At 45.9% G+C, this 14,557-nt stretch overlaps 1 protein-coding gene across 1 annotated transcript in view; it reads left to right on the forward strand.

Annotated features, from left to right (window-relative positions):
- nelfa (negative elongation factor complex member A) overlaps nucleotides 1-14,557 on the forward strand; it is a 59,604-nt gene that overhangs the window by 37,842 nt on the left and 7,205 nt on the right. The window contains exons 4-9 of the mRNA XM_085975405.1: nucleotides 517-606; nucleotides 874-1,001; nucleotides 6,706-6,775; nucleotides 9,672-9,760; nucleotides 10,406-10,517; nucleotides 12,349-12,656. Coding sequence (XP_085831531.1) covers nucleotides 517-606; nucleotides 874-1,001; nucleotides 6,706-6,775; nucleotides 9,672-9,760; nucleotides 10,406-10,517; nucleotides 12,349-12,656 — 797 coding nt within the window. The remainder of the gene's footprint in view (nucleotides 1-516; nucleotides 607-873; nucleotides 1,002-6,705; nucleotides 6,776-9,671; nucleotides 9,761-10,405; nucleotides 10,518-12,348; nucleotides 12,657-14,557) is intronic.

The raw sequence follows: 14,557 nt of genomic DNA on the forward strand, positions 1-14,557 counted from the left end.
ACCATGTGGTTGGCTTTTAATGCCTTCAGGGCAACAAATGCAGCCAAGCCAGCGTCGTCCAAATCCCAAGAACAAATAAACAAAATGGAGAGTGGCCACTTGGGCGCGGTGTTGGAGGGCTGCCTGCACCCACTGCACTGTACCCCAGTAAGAGTTGACATCAGGAGAAGGAAGAAAAGTGAATAAAATTGGGAAAATAATTTTTTTTTTAATGTAATTACATCCACTGACTTACAACAAGAAGAATGTTCCAGGGACAGAGTGACTCCTTGTTTTCACTGTTTACAGAAAGTATTTTTGCATTTTTCCCTCAGACTAAAATTATAGATTCAGTAGAGTGCTGTTTCTGTCTGTAATTATTTAAGAGATGAACAACCTCGGATGCCTTTTGAGATCACGCATTAAGTTTTCAGGGTTTTTTCAACTCCCCTTATCTTAGCTAAAACGTATCTCTATCTCTGCTGTTTAACCTGTCTTAGGAGATTATTTCAATAAATGTATTTTACTGTTTTTCAGCAACAGAAACTGCACAGCAGCTCAAAAAGACCTCTGGAGTGCCTTTTCTAGCCAAAGGGAGAGGTTTGGTTAAGAAACTCGATACCACTAGTATGTACTATTATTACTTACTGGAATCCAATTCAGCTGTCTAAGTAAACAAATATCTTCAATGCTGTTAATGTGACATGACAGAAAGGAAGTTGGAAAATGTAAAACACTTGATGCTAATTACCTTAGGCAGAGTATTGGTTTGAACATTGCACCTTTGGAATATATGCTTTGTTTTGCACTTCATAGCTAAGCTAAAAAGGCTGTTTTTTTTCTAAAGATGAACTTACGGCTTCATGTATTTATAACAACTATTTGACTATGCAGCTCCCCTCAAAGGGATTCCAAAGCAAGCTCCATTCCGGAGCCCCACTACTCCCAGTGTGTTCAGTCCGTCAACAAACAGAACGCCAATGGCTGTTCGGACGCCGATGCGCAAGGAGAGAGGCGTAAAGGTGAGTTTAGTCAGTTGTGGATTTTGTATGTTTTAACAGTTTGAAGTCTCTGTTAATGGGTGTTGAGATGTATTTTGGGGCTTTGAAGCAATGACCTCTGACTTTATTCAGCATCAGCCAACCATGTGCACCCTTCCATGTAATGGTTTAGTTTTTCCTGGAGGAATTAATTTTGAACAACTGACGTTGCCATACTTGCAGGAATAATCACAAGTTGTGAATTCTATTTGAAAAGTCAGTATCTTCAAAACAGAATATGTAATCATTTTCAGTAAGCAGATTTTTTTTCTCGCTGTTTTGAAATGGCTAAAAATGGTTTTAGGGGTTTTACCATTATAATTAAAGAAAAGAACAGTGCTTAACAAATTACTTTTTGAGATCAATTGGGTGCTATTTACCCCCCCCCCCCCCCCCACAGCTACCAGGTTTCCAAATATGACAAAACATTCCTTTTGTAATTGCAACCTGGGCCTATTTATTTTGAGGATGCGGTTATGAATTTTATGGAGGCTTTTGCGTGTAGGTAAAATCTTAATTTATTTTTTTGTGTCCTTACTGTAAAGTACAACACTCACTTTAAATTGCTAAGTATATCAATGCAAACTTGCCGTGCATTAATCTGTCTGTCTGTATAAGGAGGTCATTGTGGTAAACCACTGTTATCGTTCACAACCGTTCACTATTGTTACACTGTTGTTATCACTGTTTACACTGTTGTTATCACTACACAAGGTTACCTCTTGCCACGCACGCTGTTATACCTGGGCTGACCTCAGCTGACTCCGCCCATGGCTCCGCCTGCTTGCCCAGGTATAAAGGTGATTGCTTGGCCAGTATTCTTCCTTGCTGGAACCGATCACCCACGAGGGTGGGCTTTGTTATTTAGCCAATAAAAACCTATAGTTACTATCTTAACTCGTCGCTTTTCATGGAATGAATTGATAGGTATATCAATTTTATTGGCTAAATTTTGAAATGGATGGACAGCCCCAGCCAAATGACCAGCCAGACGGCCAGCTACAACAGCCACAGCCAAACGGCCAGCTACAACAGCCCCAGCCAAACAGCCAGCTACAACAGCCTCAGCAACCGACCTGGCTGCGAGCCCTCCGACCGCCGTACCTGGATCTAAACCCACAGGCAGCGAATTCAGCCCTCGACTTCGATCACTGGCTGAGCTGTTTTGAATCCTACCTGGTAGCCTCCGGCGTGCCTTCGGAATCTAAACTACGAGTTCTGACCGCCCAGGTGAGCCCTAAAGTATTTGCACTCATCCGGGACCTTGCTACATACGAGGAGGCCCTCGACCTGCTAAAAGAGCAGTACCGGAGCCCAGTAAATACAATGTATGCCAGACACCTCCTAAGATCCCGCTCGCAACAGCCAGGAGAGTCTGTAGATGAATTTTTACAGGCGCTACAAACACTCGGCAGGGACTGTGACTTTAAAGCTGTAACGGCTGCACAACATGCTGAAGGAAATATCCGCGATGCCTTCGTGAAAGGCCTTCAGTCCGACTACTCAAGGCAAAGACTGCTAGAATCAAAGGACCTCGACTTGAAAACAGCTGCAGCCCTCGCTCGCTCCCTGGAAGTGGCCCATCGGGACCTCGAGGCGTACTCCAGGTACAGTGCTGCGCGACCCTGGGACTCGGGCCTGACCCCGGCCGCAATACCCCTCGCACCGCCGCCCCTGGGGCCTACTACGGCGTCGGTGTCCCGGAATTGATCGGGACCGCCACCCCCGGGACCTGCTGCGGCAGCGGAGCCCCGCGATTGGGCCGCCAGCTGTTTTTTCTGTGGCCAGGCGAGACATCAAAGGGCGCGCTGCCCTGCAAGGAACGCGACCTGCTCCGGCTGCAAAAAGAAAGGCCACTTCGCAAACGCCTGCAGGGGGAAAGCCACAGACTCCAGCAGTGCCTCATGTGAGTTGTGGGGGCGGCCATCTTTGATCAAGGCCACAGACGCCAGCATTGCCTCATGTGAGTTGTGGGGGCGGCCATCTTCTCCGCCATTTTGTCCAACTTCGTGGGGATCCGCGTCATGGGCGCCGCCATTTTGTTCGCCGCACTCGGCCGCCATTTTGTCTCCAGACCCAGCCACCGCCTCACCTGCAGACTACAGCAGCTCACTCAACCATACACTGGCCTCCGTCACGCTTGACCAAGCCCTCCCGCATCATCTGTCCAATCCATGATGGACATCGGAGTAAACGGCCACGCCACGACCTGCCTGTTCGACAGCGGAAGCACGGAGAGTTTTATTCACCCAGACACGGTGAGCTACTACTCCCTCACTGTCCGGCCAACGCGCCATCGGATCTCGATGGCGTCGAAGTCACATTCAACTGACGTCAGCGGCTACTGTGTGGTGACCCTGTCGGTTAGGGGCACGGAATATAAAAACTTTAAACTCCTCGTCCTGCCCCAGCTCTGCGCTGCCGTCCTACTAGGGCTGGATTTCCAATGCCACCTCCAAAGTGTCACTCTGGCATACGGTGGACCCCTACCCCACTCAGTCTACAACCAGCAGGTTTTAAACTGCCCGCCGCATACCACCTGCGGCCTCTCCACTCTCAAAGTCCCGCCCCCCCCCCTCCTTGTTCGCTAACCTCACCCGCGACTGTAAACCCGTCGCTACCAAGAGCAGGCGGTACAGCGCCGGGGACAGAGCTTTTATTAGCTCTGAGGTGCAGCGACTACTGAAAGAGGGCGTCATCGAGGGGAGCACCAGCCCCTGGCGTGCCCAGGTCGTAGTCGTTAAGACCGGCAATAAACACCGCCTGGTCATCGACTACAGTCAAACCATAAACCGGTACACCCAGCTGGACGCATACCCCCTCCCCCGCATATCTGATATGGTAAACCAGATTGCACATTACCGGGTATTCTCCACCATCGACCTTAAGTCGGCCTATCACCAACTCCCTATCCGCCCTGAGGACCGCCAGTATACCGCCTTCGAGGCGAATGGCCGCCTCTACCACTTCCTTAGGGTTCCCTTCGGCGTCACCAACGGGGTTTCGGTCTTCCAAAGGGAGATGGACCGGATGGTTGACCAGAACGCGATGCAGGCCACGTTTCCTTATCTAGATAACGTCACCATCTGCGGCCACGACCAGCAGGACCATGATGTTAATCTGGAGAAATTCCTCCGTACGGCCCAACGGCTGAATCTCACTTACAATAAGGAGAAATGTATATTTAACACCTCGCGCCTTGCCATCCTCGGCTGCGTAGTAGAGAACGGAGTCATCGGCCCCGACCCCGAAAGAATGCGCCCCCTCATGGAGCTCCCCCTTCCCCACTGTCAAAAGGCACTGAAGAGAACCCTGGGGCTCTTCGCTTACTATGCCCAATGGGTGCCCAATTATGCGGACAAAGCCAGACCCCTCATGAAGTCCACCTCCTTCCCCCTGACACCAGAAGCATGCGCAGCCTTCTCCCTCATAAAAGGAGACATTGCGAAGGCCACAATGCACGCAGTGGATGAGTCCATCCCTTTCCAAGTGGAGAGCGATGCATCCGACTTCGCCCTAGCTGCAACCCTAAACCAGGCGGGGAGACCTGTAGCCTTCTCAAGGACCCTCCAGGGCCCTGAGATCCGACACTCTTCTGTCGAGAAGGAGGCCCAGCCAATTGTGGAAGCGGTACGACGCTGGAGGCATTACCTGGCAGGCAAACGATTTACCCTCCTCACCGACCAGCGTTCGGTTGCGTTTATGTTTAATAACAAGCTGAGGGGCAAAATCAAGAACGACAAGATCGAGGTGGAGAATCGAGCTCTCCACCTACGAGTACGATATCTTGTACCGGCCTGGTAAACTCAACGAGCCCCCTGATGCTCTATCACGAGGTACATGCGCCAACGCGCAAGTTGATAAACTGCGGACCCTCCACAACGACCTCTGCCACCCCGGGGTCACTAGACTTTACCACTTCATTAAGGCCCGCAACCTGCCCTACTCCATCGAGGTGGTCAGGACCATGACCAGGAACTGCCAAGTCTGTGCCGAATGCAAACCGCATTTCTATAGGCCGGACAGAGCAAGCCTGATCAAGGCCACCCGCCCCTTCGAGCGCTTGAGCATCGATTTTAAGGGGCCCCTCCCGTCCTCTGACCGTAATGTGTACTTCCTCAACATTATTGACGAGTACTCCTGTTTCCCCTTTGCCATCCCCTGCCCAGACATGACCAGCACCACGGTCATCAAATGCCTGAACGACCTCTTTGCCTTGTTCGGGTTCCCGAACTATATACATAGCGACCAGGGCTCATCCTTCATGAGCGAGGAACTTCGCCAGTTCCTGCTGGCGAGAGGTATTGCGGCGAGCAGGACCACCAGCTACAACCCCCGGGGGAACGGCCAGGTGGAAAGAGAGAACGCGACAGTTTGGAAGGCCGTCCTCTTAGCCCTAAAGTCTAAGGGCCTCCCAACCTCTCGCTGGCAGGAAGTCCTCCCGGCAGTGCTCCATTCCATCCGGTCACTGCTTTGTACTGCCATTAACGCCACCCCTCATGAGCAAATGTTCGTTTTCCCCAGGAAGTCGACTACGGGAACCTCACTACCAACATGGCTGACTTCTCCGGGGCCCGTCCTGCTGCGGAAGCACGTAAGGACCCATAAAACGGACCCCCTGGTCGAGAGGGTGAACCTCCTGCACACCAACCCCCAGTACGCCTACGTGGCATACCAAGACGGGCGGGAGGACACAGTCTCCTTGCGAGACCTCGCACCCTCGGGCACCCCGGAGATACCACCGTTACCCCCCACCACTCCCCCAAATCCAGCTCCTGTAGGCGGCATGCCGGAACCCCAGGAGCCTCCGTCGGCCACGCAGACACCAGCATTAACATCGGATACTGCACCACCGCCGCCGCTGCTGCGCCGATCAGAAAGGCTTACGAGGCCTCCTGATAGACTGACATACACGAACTAGTAGTACACTTCACCCTGCTGGACTCAATTTTAAACAAGGGGTGAATGTGGTAAACCACTGTAATCGTTCACAACCGTTCACTATTGTTACACTGTTGTTATCACTGTTTACACTGTTGTTATCACTACACAAGGTTACCTCTTGCCACGCACGCTGTTATACCTGGGCTGACCTCAGCTGACTCCGCCCATGGCTCCGCCTGCTTGCCCAGGTATAAAGGTGATTGCTTGGCCAGTATTCTTCCTCGCTGGAACCGATCACCCACGAGGGTGGGCTTTGTTATTTAGCCAATAAAAACCTATAGTTACTATCTTAACTCGTCGCTTTTCATGGAATGAATTGATAGGTATATCAGTCATATTCTACAAAGTGGCATGGCTATTAGAAGTTGCATTCTTCATTTGTTGAACCTGCAAGTGCAAATTGCAATCCTTCAACCAAGGAGGAAACTTTCTTCCTAAGACTTTTGTGACTCTGAGCAACAGCCCGAGAACTTTTAATGAATAAATCTTTGTATTAATACATGGTAGCCCATTACCATCAATCTGTTAAATTGCAATCATGCATAAATTGGGGTACTGGTAAAAGAGAGATGCCTCTCATTTGTTACTCTGCGGTTGCTTTCACCGCTTGCTAAGAAACGTGAGTAATTCTATCACTTGAATGATGTAGAAAGTTGAAGTTTTGACGTGTGATTTGGGAAATGTCAGGGCCAGACTCTCAAACATTGCTGCAAAATTAACATGGCTCTCTGTTCTGTTCTAGTTGCTGGACATATCAGAGTTGGATATGGTAGGTGCTGGTCGGGAAGCAAAAAGGAGAAGGAAGACACTAGGTTAGTAAAATCTGACTTTGCTGCACAATAATTAGTGGCATGTTGTGACTGAGATGTGAGGGAGACTTGAGTGGGAAGCCAAAGTTGGTCTTCCAGTCTCGACTGACATTGGTGCTCTGTTTTCCCTCGCTGTTTCAAGTCTTGTCCAGATTGTCTGGGGTATGGAACTGAGTACCTGCCAACAGGTCAACCAGGGAATGCAAATGATGACATCCGTGAAAAGGATTCACAGAATAAATCATCCTGTCCTCCTAGCCCAGGAAAATAGCACAGATATTGGCTCGGCAGAAGTTTTTTTTTTTAAAGTTCAATTGTTTCATACATACATACAAGATAGGAGCAGGAGTAGGCCATTCGGCCCCTCGAGCCTGCTCTGCCATTCAGTGAGATCATGGTTGATCATCCAAACTTGGTACCCTGTCCCTGCCTCTCCCCATATCCCTTGATCCCTTTAGCCTTAAATATATCTAACTCCTTCTTGACTATATTTAATGAATGAATTGGCCTCAACTGCCTTCTGTGGTAGAGAATTCCACAGGTTCACCACTCTGGGTGAAGAAATTCCTCCTCATCTCAGTCCTAAATGGCTTACCCCTTATCTTTAGACTGTGGCCCCTGGTTCTGGACTCCCCCGCCATCAGGAACATCCTTCCTGCATCTGTCTGTCTAGTCCTGTTAGAATTTTATAAGTTTCAATGAGATCCCCTCTCATTCTTCTAAACTCCAGCGAGTATAAGCCCAATTGACCCAACCTCTCCTTATACGTCATTCCTGCAATCCAAGGTATCAGTCTGATGAATCTTCGCTGCACTCCCTCCATGGCAAGATAAGGCGACCAAAACTGCACACAATACTCAAGGTGTGGTCTCACCAAGGCCCTGTACAACTGCAGCAAGACATCCTTGCTCCTGTACTCGAATTCTCTCGCTACGAAGGCCAACATACCATTTGCCGCCTTAACCGCCTGCTGCACCTGCATGCTTACCTTCAGCGACTGGCACACAAGGACACCCAGGTCTCGTTGCACTTCCCCTTCTCCCAATCTATTGCCGTTCAGATAATAACCATGCAGAATGGTCTGTAGTACTTCTAGACACTAAAATATACAAGATGATGTGTCCTTGGTATCTATTTGACCCAAAGCTGTGCTTCAAGCCTCACATCTAGTCCATCACCCACATCGTGTCTCGTACTAAGTGCTACTCGCTTATCAACTCTGCCCTTCCCATCCTTCACTGGCTTCCTGTCCCCCAGTACGTTGATTTGATAATCCTCGTTGACGATTATAAATCATTCCATGGCCTTGCATCAACCCACCTTTGCAATTTTTTCTAGAATTAAATATTAGCTTGCACCCTCTGCTACTCTGACTCCACCCCCCGTGTGTATTTATCCCTTTCCCTCTTTTACTCCCACTGTCCCCAACTCCCATGCCAGTGGCAGAACCTTCAGACTCTGGAACTCTTCCTAAGCCCCTCCGCCTTGCTCTGTCTCGCCACTTTCAAAACCTGCCTCTTCTACCATACTTTCAGACCCCTCCCCTAATCTTCTCCCAACTCCTGCTCTGTGATTGCCTCTTTTTTCCACCCTGCACCCCGCTTCCTCACCGTGAAGTTGGGATATTTCTTTGTTATAGTCATTGTATATGTGCTGCCTTTTGTTATTGATAGAGTCTCGAGGAAGTATTGCGCAGCCATATAATCATCCTACGTGACCTTCTGTAACTTGAATTGTAATTAGTTGTGTAATATACTTAAATTCTGTCCAAAGTATTTGGAAATGTTGGTAATCTTGCTTCATTTTCTAAAAATGTTGTACTCCTGGGTTTATGGACTTCCCTTTCACCAGAAATAATCTGGGATCCCTCCGTCAAAGCATGCTATATGATTTACTAATTCTGTAACTGGATGGTGCAGCTGAAATCAATGGTAGGTTAACATTAATCTTCCAAGACTGATGAAAATGTTCTTTAGAGTTCCCCCCGACAGTCGAAATTTTGCTTGTGATGTTTCTGGCAAGAGCGTTTAAACACATTCCAAGTTCCTTGTATGTGAAGCATTTCGGGACATGATAAGGCACTATATAAATACAAGTTCTTACTAGGTAGGAGGATTGCACATTTAAAAACTGTAACATCAGTAGAGATGTAGCAAACTAACCCTTCACCTCTGGAGTATAGGTTAAAATCCAACCCCAACTCTCCTCTGCTTGTACAGTTCCTATGTGAAACTAGTTTGGGCACCTCAACTAAGTTCTTTAGTGGCGTGGGTTCATACTTTTGAGACAAATTTACATTGAATTAACAAATCTCACGCTGAGAAAAACTGGTGAATATTTAATTTCCTATACCAGTTTTTCAGTATGTTTCACTCGTGAATATTTAATTTCCTATACGAGTGCAGTAGGAGTGTCTTCTGAAATTGTATCTGTAATCGTTGTGACATATTGGGGAGGCTCTACTCTGCATCTGCCCATGCTATACCTGATGTAGAATTGGTCGATGATTATTCTAAGTGAAAGATAATTCTGTTTATTAGCACAGATAGCCATCACCTTTAATGAGCAAAAATCTCACTTCCTATTCCTCCTCCCACCCCATCGCGAAAAAAATCTCTTGTACGTAATGTAGGAAAATGTGCGTCACCTTGAACAACCTTGTCTGCTGCTCAAATATCAGTGAATGAGATTCTGCTGGTGTTTTCTGACCGTGGGTAACTTTCACACTTGCCTGATTCCCAGTATGTGAAGTGTCTTATCATTTCAGAAGCTGTCCTTGTTTATTTGAACTTTTGAAAGTTGGCCCATTATTTTCATAAGCTGTGAATTTTTTTTTATTGTTCCAGCAGTGGAGAAATCTAATTCAGAATGGTCACCAGATGTTTATTTTTAAATCTAGATGCAGAAGTTGCAGAAAAACCTGCCAAAGAAGAAACGGTTGTTGATAGTGTAACACCAGATTATGCTGTTGGCCTGGTCTCTACACAGGTAGGTTGGTCTAGAACTGGAGTTCAAATACCATCGTGACTTGTGATGTTTTTAGTGAAGATGAAACTAATTTAGTGAATAATTTATGAAAAATCAATCCGTGGTTTCCGATTTGAGGATATAGTTTCATAGCTCCTCAATGCTGTATAGAACTGTTTAGCAGACTCCAGCTGTGTGGAAATCACGATTACTCCCGCTAACCTTAGAACTCACTAAATTTCTAAATTATTATATTGATGAAGTAAGTTATGTTTAAAGGTGCTTAAGTAGGTCGGAGGATTTGAGCAGCATTTTTGTGGGGGACGAGAGGGGCTATAATATTTTGAACAGCGTGTTTGTTGTAAAATGTTATGGCACTATTTAGATGTTAGTATATCTGTGTTGTGGAATAATGGAGATAGCATCTAGTTAATTGCTGAATTAAAAAGGTGAGAAAGTTGAATTGGAAGGCTCATTGGGGACCTGTCTTGCTATTTAATTTCAGTGGGTATGACCATGCTGCCGAAAACCGTCCACGTGCAGTAACATAGAACTTCTTAATCAACCATATAATGTGGGTTCCAATGCTGATCGTCTTGATAAATGCTTGCACTCCTTAAAGGCTGGTATTGTTTTTCTTACATATTCCTTCTGCGTTCTCTTCAGAAACTTGGTGCTTTGAATAATGATAATGCACTACCGTCTACTAGCTATTTGCCTGCTACACCAAGTATGGTGCCATCATCTTCCTACATTCCCAGCTCTGAAACTCCACAAGGTAAATGTCAACTGACTTGAAGGAAGTGGTGATCTTTGATTTTATTTGTGAACTAGAGGGATGCGTCATAAACTTCCAGAAAAAAGTGGCTTGTTTCACAACTAACCGAAGGAACACATTGGGCTGGTTGAGACAGCCGACTGTAATTGAGACCATTTGTTCTTGGACAAACGTCTAGTGTGGATGGCTAATTTTCTTGGTAATGTAAAATTGATATTAGTGATGGAATTTTTCCTCTTGAGCAGTCCTTTCTCCAAAGTGCTTTGCTGTGCATATTTTGTGGATTACAAGATGTCTTATTGTACTGAAAACAGAAGCTGGCACACAAGCAGCTTTAAAAACTGTTAATACACAACCATGTTATTGAACTAGTAATCCAGGAAGTGAATTCAAAGTCCATCATAGCAGTTTGAGATTTGACTCCAGTTTTTTAAAAATTTGGAATTGGAAAAAAAAATTAAAAATCACCAAGTGACCATGAAGCTGTCTGTTGTAAAAACCCAACTGGTTCGCTAATGTCCTTTAGGAAGAAAACCTGTCGTCCTTACCTGGTCTGGCCAATATGTGACTCCAGTCCCACTCCAATGCGGTTGACTCTTAACTGCCCTCTGAAGTGGCTACGAAGCCACTCGGTTGTATCCAGGACAAATAGGAATGGGAAATCAATTCCAACCTTGCCAGCGATGCCCACATCCTGAGAATTAATATATTAAAAAATGTCATGCCCTATTGTTGCAGTATATGAAGAGGTTCACGGCAGAAAACTTTAATACATTGCAACAAGTGACCTGCACTATATTTGAAGAACAACCACCTCCCACAGCTTTTAATAGTCTTTAAACTATATTTTCCATCTCTATTTTATTATTGTGTTCATATCGCTCTCCATATCGTGGTACAGAAATCTTACTAATAGAGTTCACAGTCTGCTCAAATATTTGTAGAGCTGCACCTGGCTTCTAACCTGTTACTTTGGATTAGCTGCATTAAGCTAAATGTAATGTATGCGTCATGGCTGTTGGAGAATGCAGGTTCCATCTCTATGCCACTGAGTAGTTAATTTCAGCTGTGTTGCTGTGGAATGTTGCCAGACTCTTCCCTTTTAGGAGTGGGGGAAAGATTTGAGGGAAATGTCGTCAACCACCAGTGGAAGAAGGGTTTCGATAGGGTAGACCTAGAGAGGAAGTTTCCACTTGTGGGGAGTCCAAAACTAATGGTCATAAATATAAGATAGTCACTAATAAATCCAATAGGGAATTCAGGAGAAATTTCTTTACCCAGAGAGTGGTTAGAATGTGGAACTTGCTACCACAGGAGTAGTTGAGGCGAATTAGCATTGATTCATTTGAAGGGGAAGCTAGATCAGTACATGAGGGAGAAAGGGATAGAAGGATATGTTAGGGTGAGATGAAGTAAGATGGGAGGAGACTCGTGTGGAGCATTAACACCGGCATAGACCAGTTGGGCCGAATGGCCTGTTTCTGTGCTGTAGAATTCTATGCAAGAGCCTGCAGCTTCAGGAGAGGGGGGGATACAATGGTGAGGGGAGGGGGAAATAGAATGTAAAGGTTATGATATATGAAATAAAATTTTCTATCTGCAGCTTATATGGCTTTAAAATGTGCACAATGGTACGGCTAGTGGTTGGATACCAATTCCTTTCAACAACTAACGTTCGAATATAAAAGAAACAATTTATAACTGCTAGTAGCATATAAGTGAGGTTGTTGGAGATGGCAGCTTTGTGTTATACCTAAAGTGTTTTTTCCCCTTTTTTCTCTTTTCCCCCCCCCCCCCCCCCCCCCCCCCCAAACCCATGGCGATTGTGCAGCCAACACAGTTGGATCAGTCCGGGAGGCTTTACAGACAAATAGACTATCGGAAGAGTCACCAGCGCCTACCTCTGGTCTACCTGGTCAGTTCAAACAAAGAGCACCAATTTATAACAGCAGCTCAACTACATCTACCTCAACCACCACTGCCCCGGGTACTGCACCTGTCACTACAACAGCACAAACGACACCCGCGCCACAGCAGACACCGCCCCCGCAGCAGACCCAACAGCAACAACAGACACAACAGCAGCAGACGCAGCCACTGCAGCAACAGCAGCAGCCTCGCAAGAGTCTTTCGCTCACAGTAAGTAGGGAGTACAGTACGTGACGTTTGAAGATATTGAATGAATTAGAAGTTTGGTCTCTACGTAGGACAGGATATTGCTGTTACTCCAATGGGAGAAACAACTGGGATATGTCCTTTTTAATGCCTCCCTGCAGTCACATGTGATCTAAACTTTCTGTTAGACATTTGTGCAGGGCTGCACTTGCCACTTTGTGTTGTGACAAGTAATGGGGATAATTTCTTGCAAGGAATATTGGGAAATTTTGTTCCAGACAATAATGTGTTCCCTCAAGTTGTCAAAAGACTTTTGTTCATGGTCACTTATTCAGGGGCGACTCCACTTCCTCTGGAGAAGAAATCTGCGTAGGGTAGGCTTGGAGCTTTTTTCTTCATGCTGTGCCCACTTCATTGGCCAACATACATTGGGTTCAACTTGAGACTATTGGTGGGATTGTTTTTGAGGACCTAAGCTGTTAAATCTTTGAAGCCTTATTCTACAGGAATCAGTATTTAAATTTTGGATGTTCTGTACTCCACATCTTTTAATACTAAGAATCCTATGTTTTAGTGTGTTGGAATTGCACAGAATAGTGTAATGTAGGTTTGCACCCAAGATTTCTCAATACAGTCAGTTTATGGTCTCATCTGTGCTGCGGTGGAGAGGTGATGAGCAGAAGCCAGGTGCTTCTGCACAGTTTTGGGGGTGGGGGGGGTGGAGTGATGGGGCAGTCACCCACAGTCTCTTGCCAAAGGCCCCCCCCAGTAGCTACTTACTCTGTGGTATTGACACAACGGGCAGAAAATCTCCAGCCCCATCATCTCAGCAGCTGAAGGCATTTGGCATGAGGGGAAAAGTAAAATGGTGCGTACACATTTGCACATTATGTATAAAGATCCCATTCTTGATTTTTTTTAATGCACATATAAAGTTATCACTAATTAGTTCTGTATTACAATCCAACTTGGTTCATAACCTTATACAGTTGGTTTTAAATAGTAAGACTTGTACTCTTTGTAAAGCAGAGTTAGTTTAATTTGTGTTACCCATTTACAGAAGTACTTGATTTGGGCGGGGCGGGGTGGGAGTTAATTGTTCTTATAATTTTCAAATCTCTAACCCAAAGGTGGGTGAAGCTTTAAGTGCCAGTGATCTTAATGTGATCGCATTTGGCATAACAAGAATTGGAGAGGTTACTAAAACCCAAACAAAATTGCCAAATTTTAAGAGGGCTGATTTTTAAGTGCTTAAGAAGTCTTGTCTGAGTGTGCTTGGAAAGTTTGAATATGGCTAGGAGAGTAGAGGAACTGTGGAGTTCCTTCAAGGAGGTGATTGTGAATGCAATGGACCAGTGTGTACCCGTGTAAAGCAAAGGTGCCAAAGCCTGGTTGAATGGGACTGCCAAGCAACTCTCAAAGAACGAAACAAAAAGCATTCAAGTCCACGAAGGAAAATGGCACAGAATGAAGACTGATTCAATACCAAAAGGTTTACCAGGAGTGTAAAAAAAAAAGGCATCAGAATGGTAAAGAAAATGTTCGAATTGAATAGGGCAAGAGACGTGAAGGATAATAGTTCTTTTTAGATATATTAAGAGAAAAAGAAAAACAAGGGATGGAGTAGGGCCACTGAAAGTGGGATTGGGTGGGCGCATGACAATTGATGCTACACAGGCTGCAAAAATGATAAATAAGTTTTTGCCCCAGCTTTTACTAAGGAGGAGACGGGTAACTTATTTGAACTGGAAAGGAAACTAGAAGGTGTTGCAGAGGTAAGTTGTGACACTATTTACATTACTACCAGCATGGTTAATGAACAGCTGTGCAAATTCAAGGTGAATGAATCTCAGGGACCGGATAAGATGCATTCGAGGGTTTTAAGGAAATCATAGTCATGCAGCACATAAGGAGGCCATTTGGCC

Source organism: Somniosus microcephalus, chromosome 2, assembly GCF_052327205.1.
Source record: "Somniosus microcephalus isolate GS21.2 chromosome 2, FLI_Smic_1.0, whole genome shotgun sequence".
Classification (NCBI taxonomy): Eukaryota; Metazoa; Chordata; class Chondrichthyes; order Squaliformes; family Somniosidae; genus Somniosus; species Somniosus microcephalus.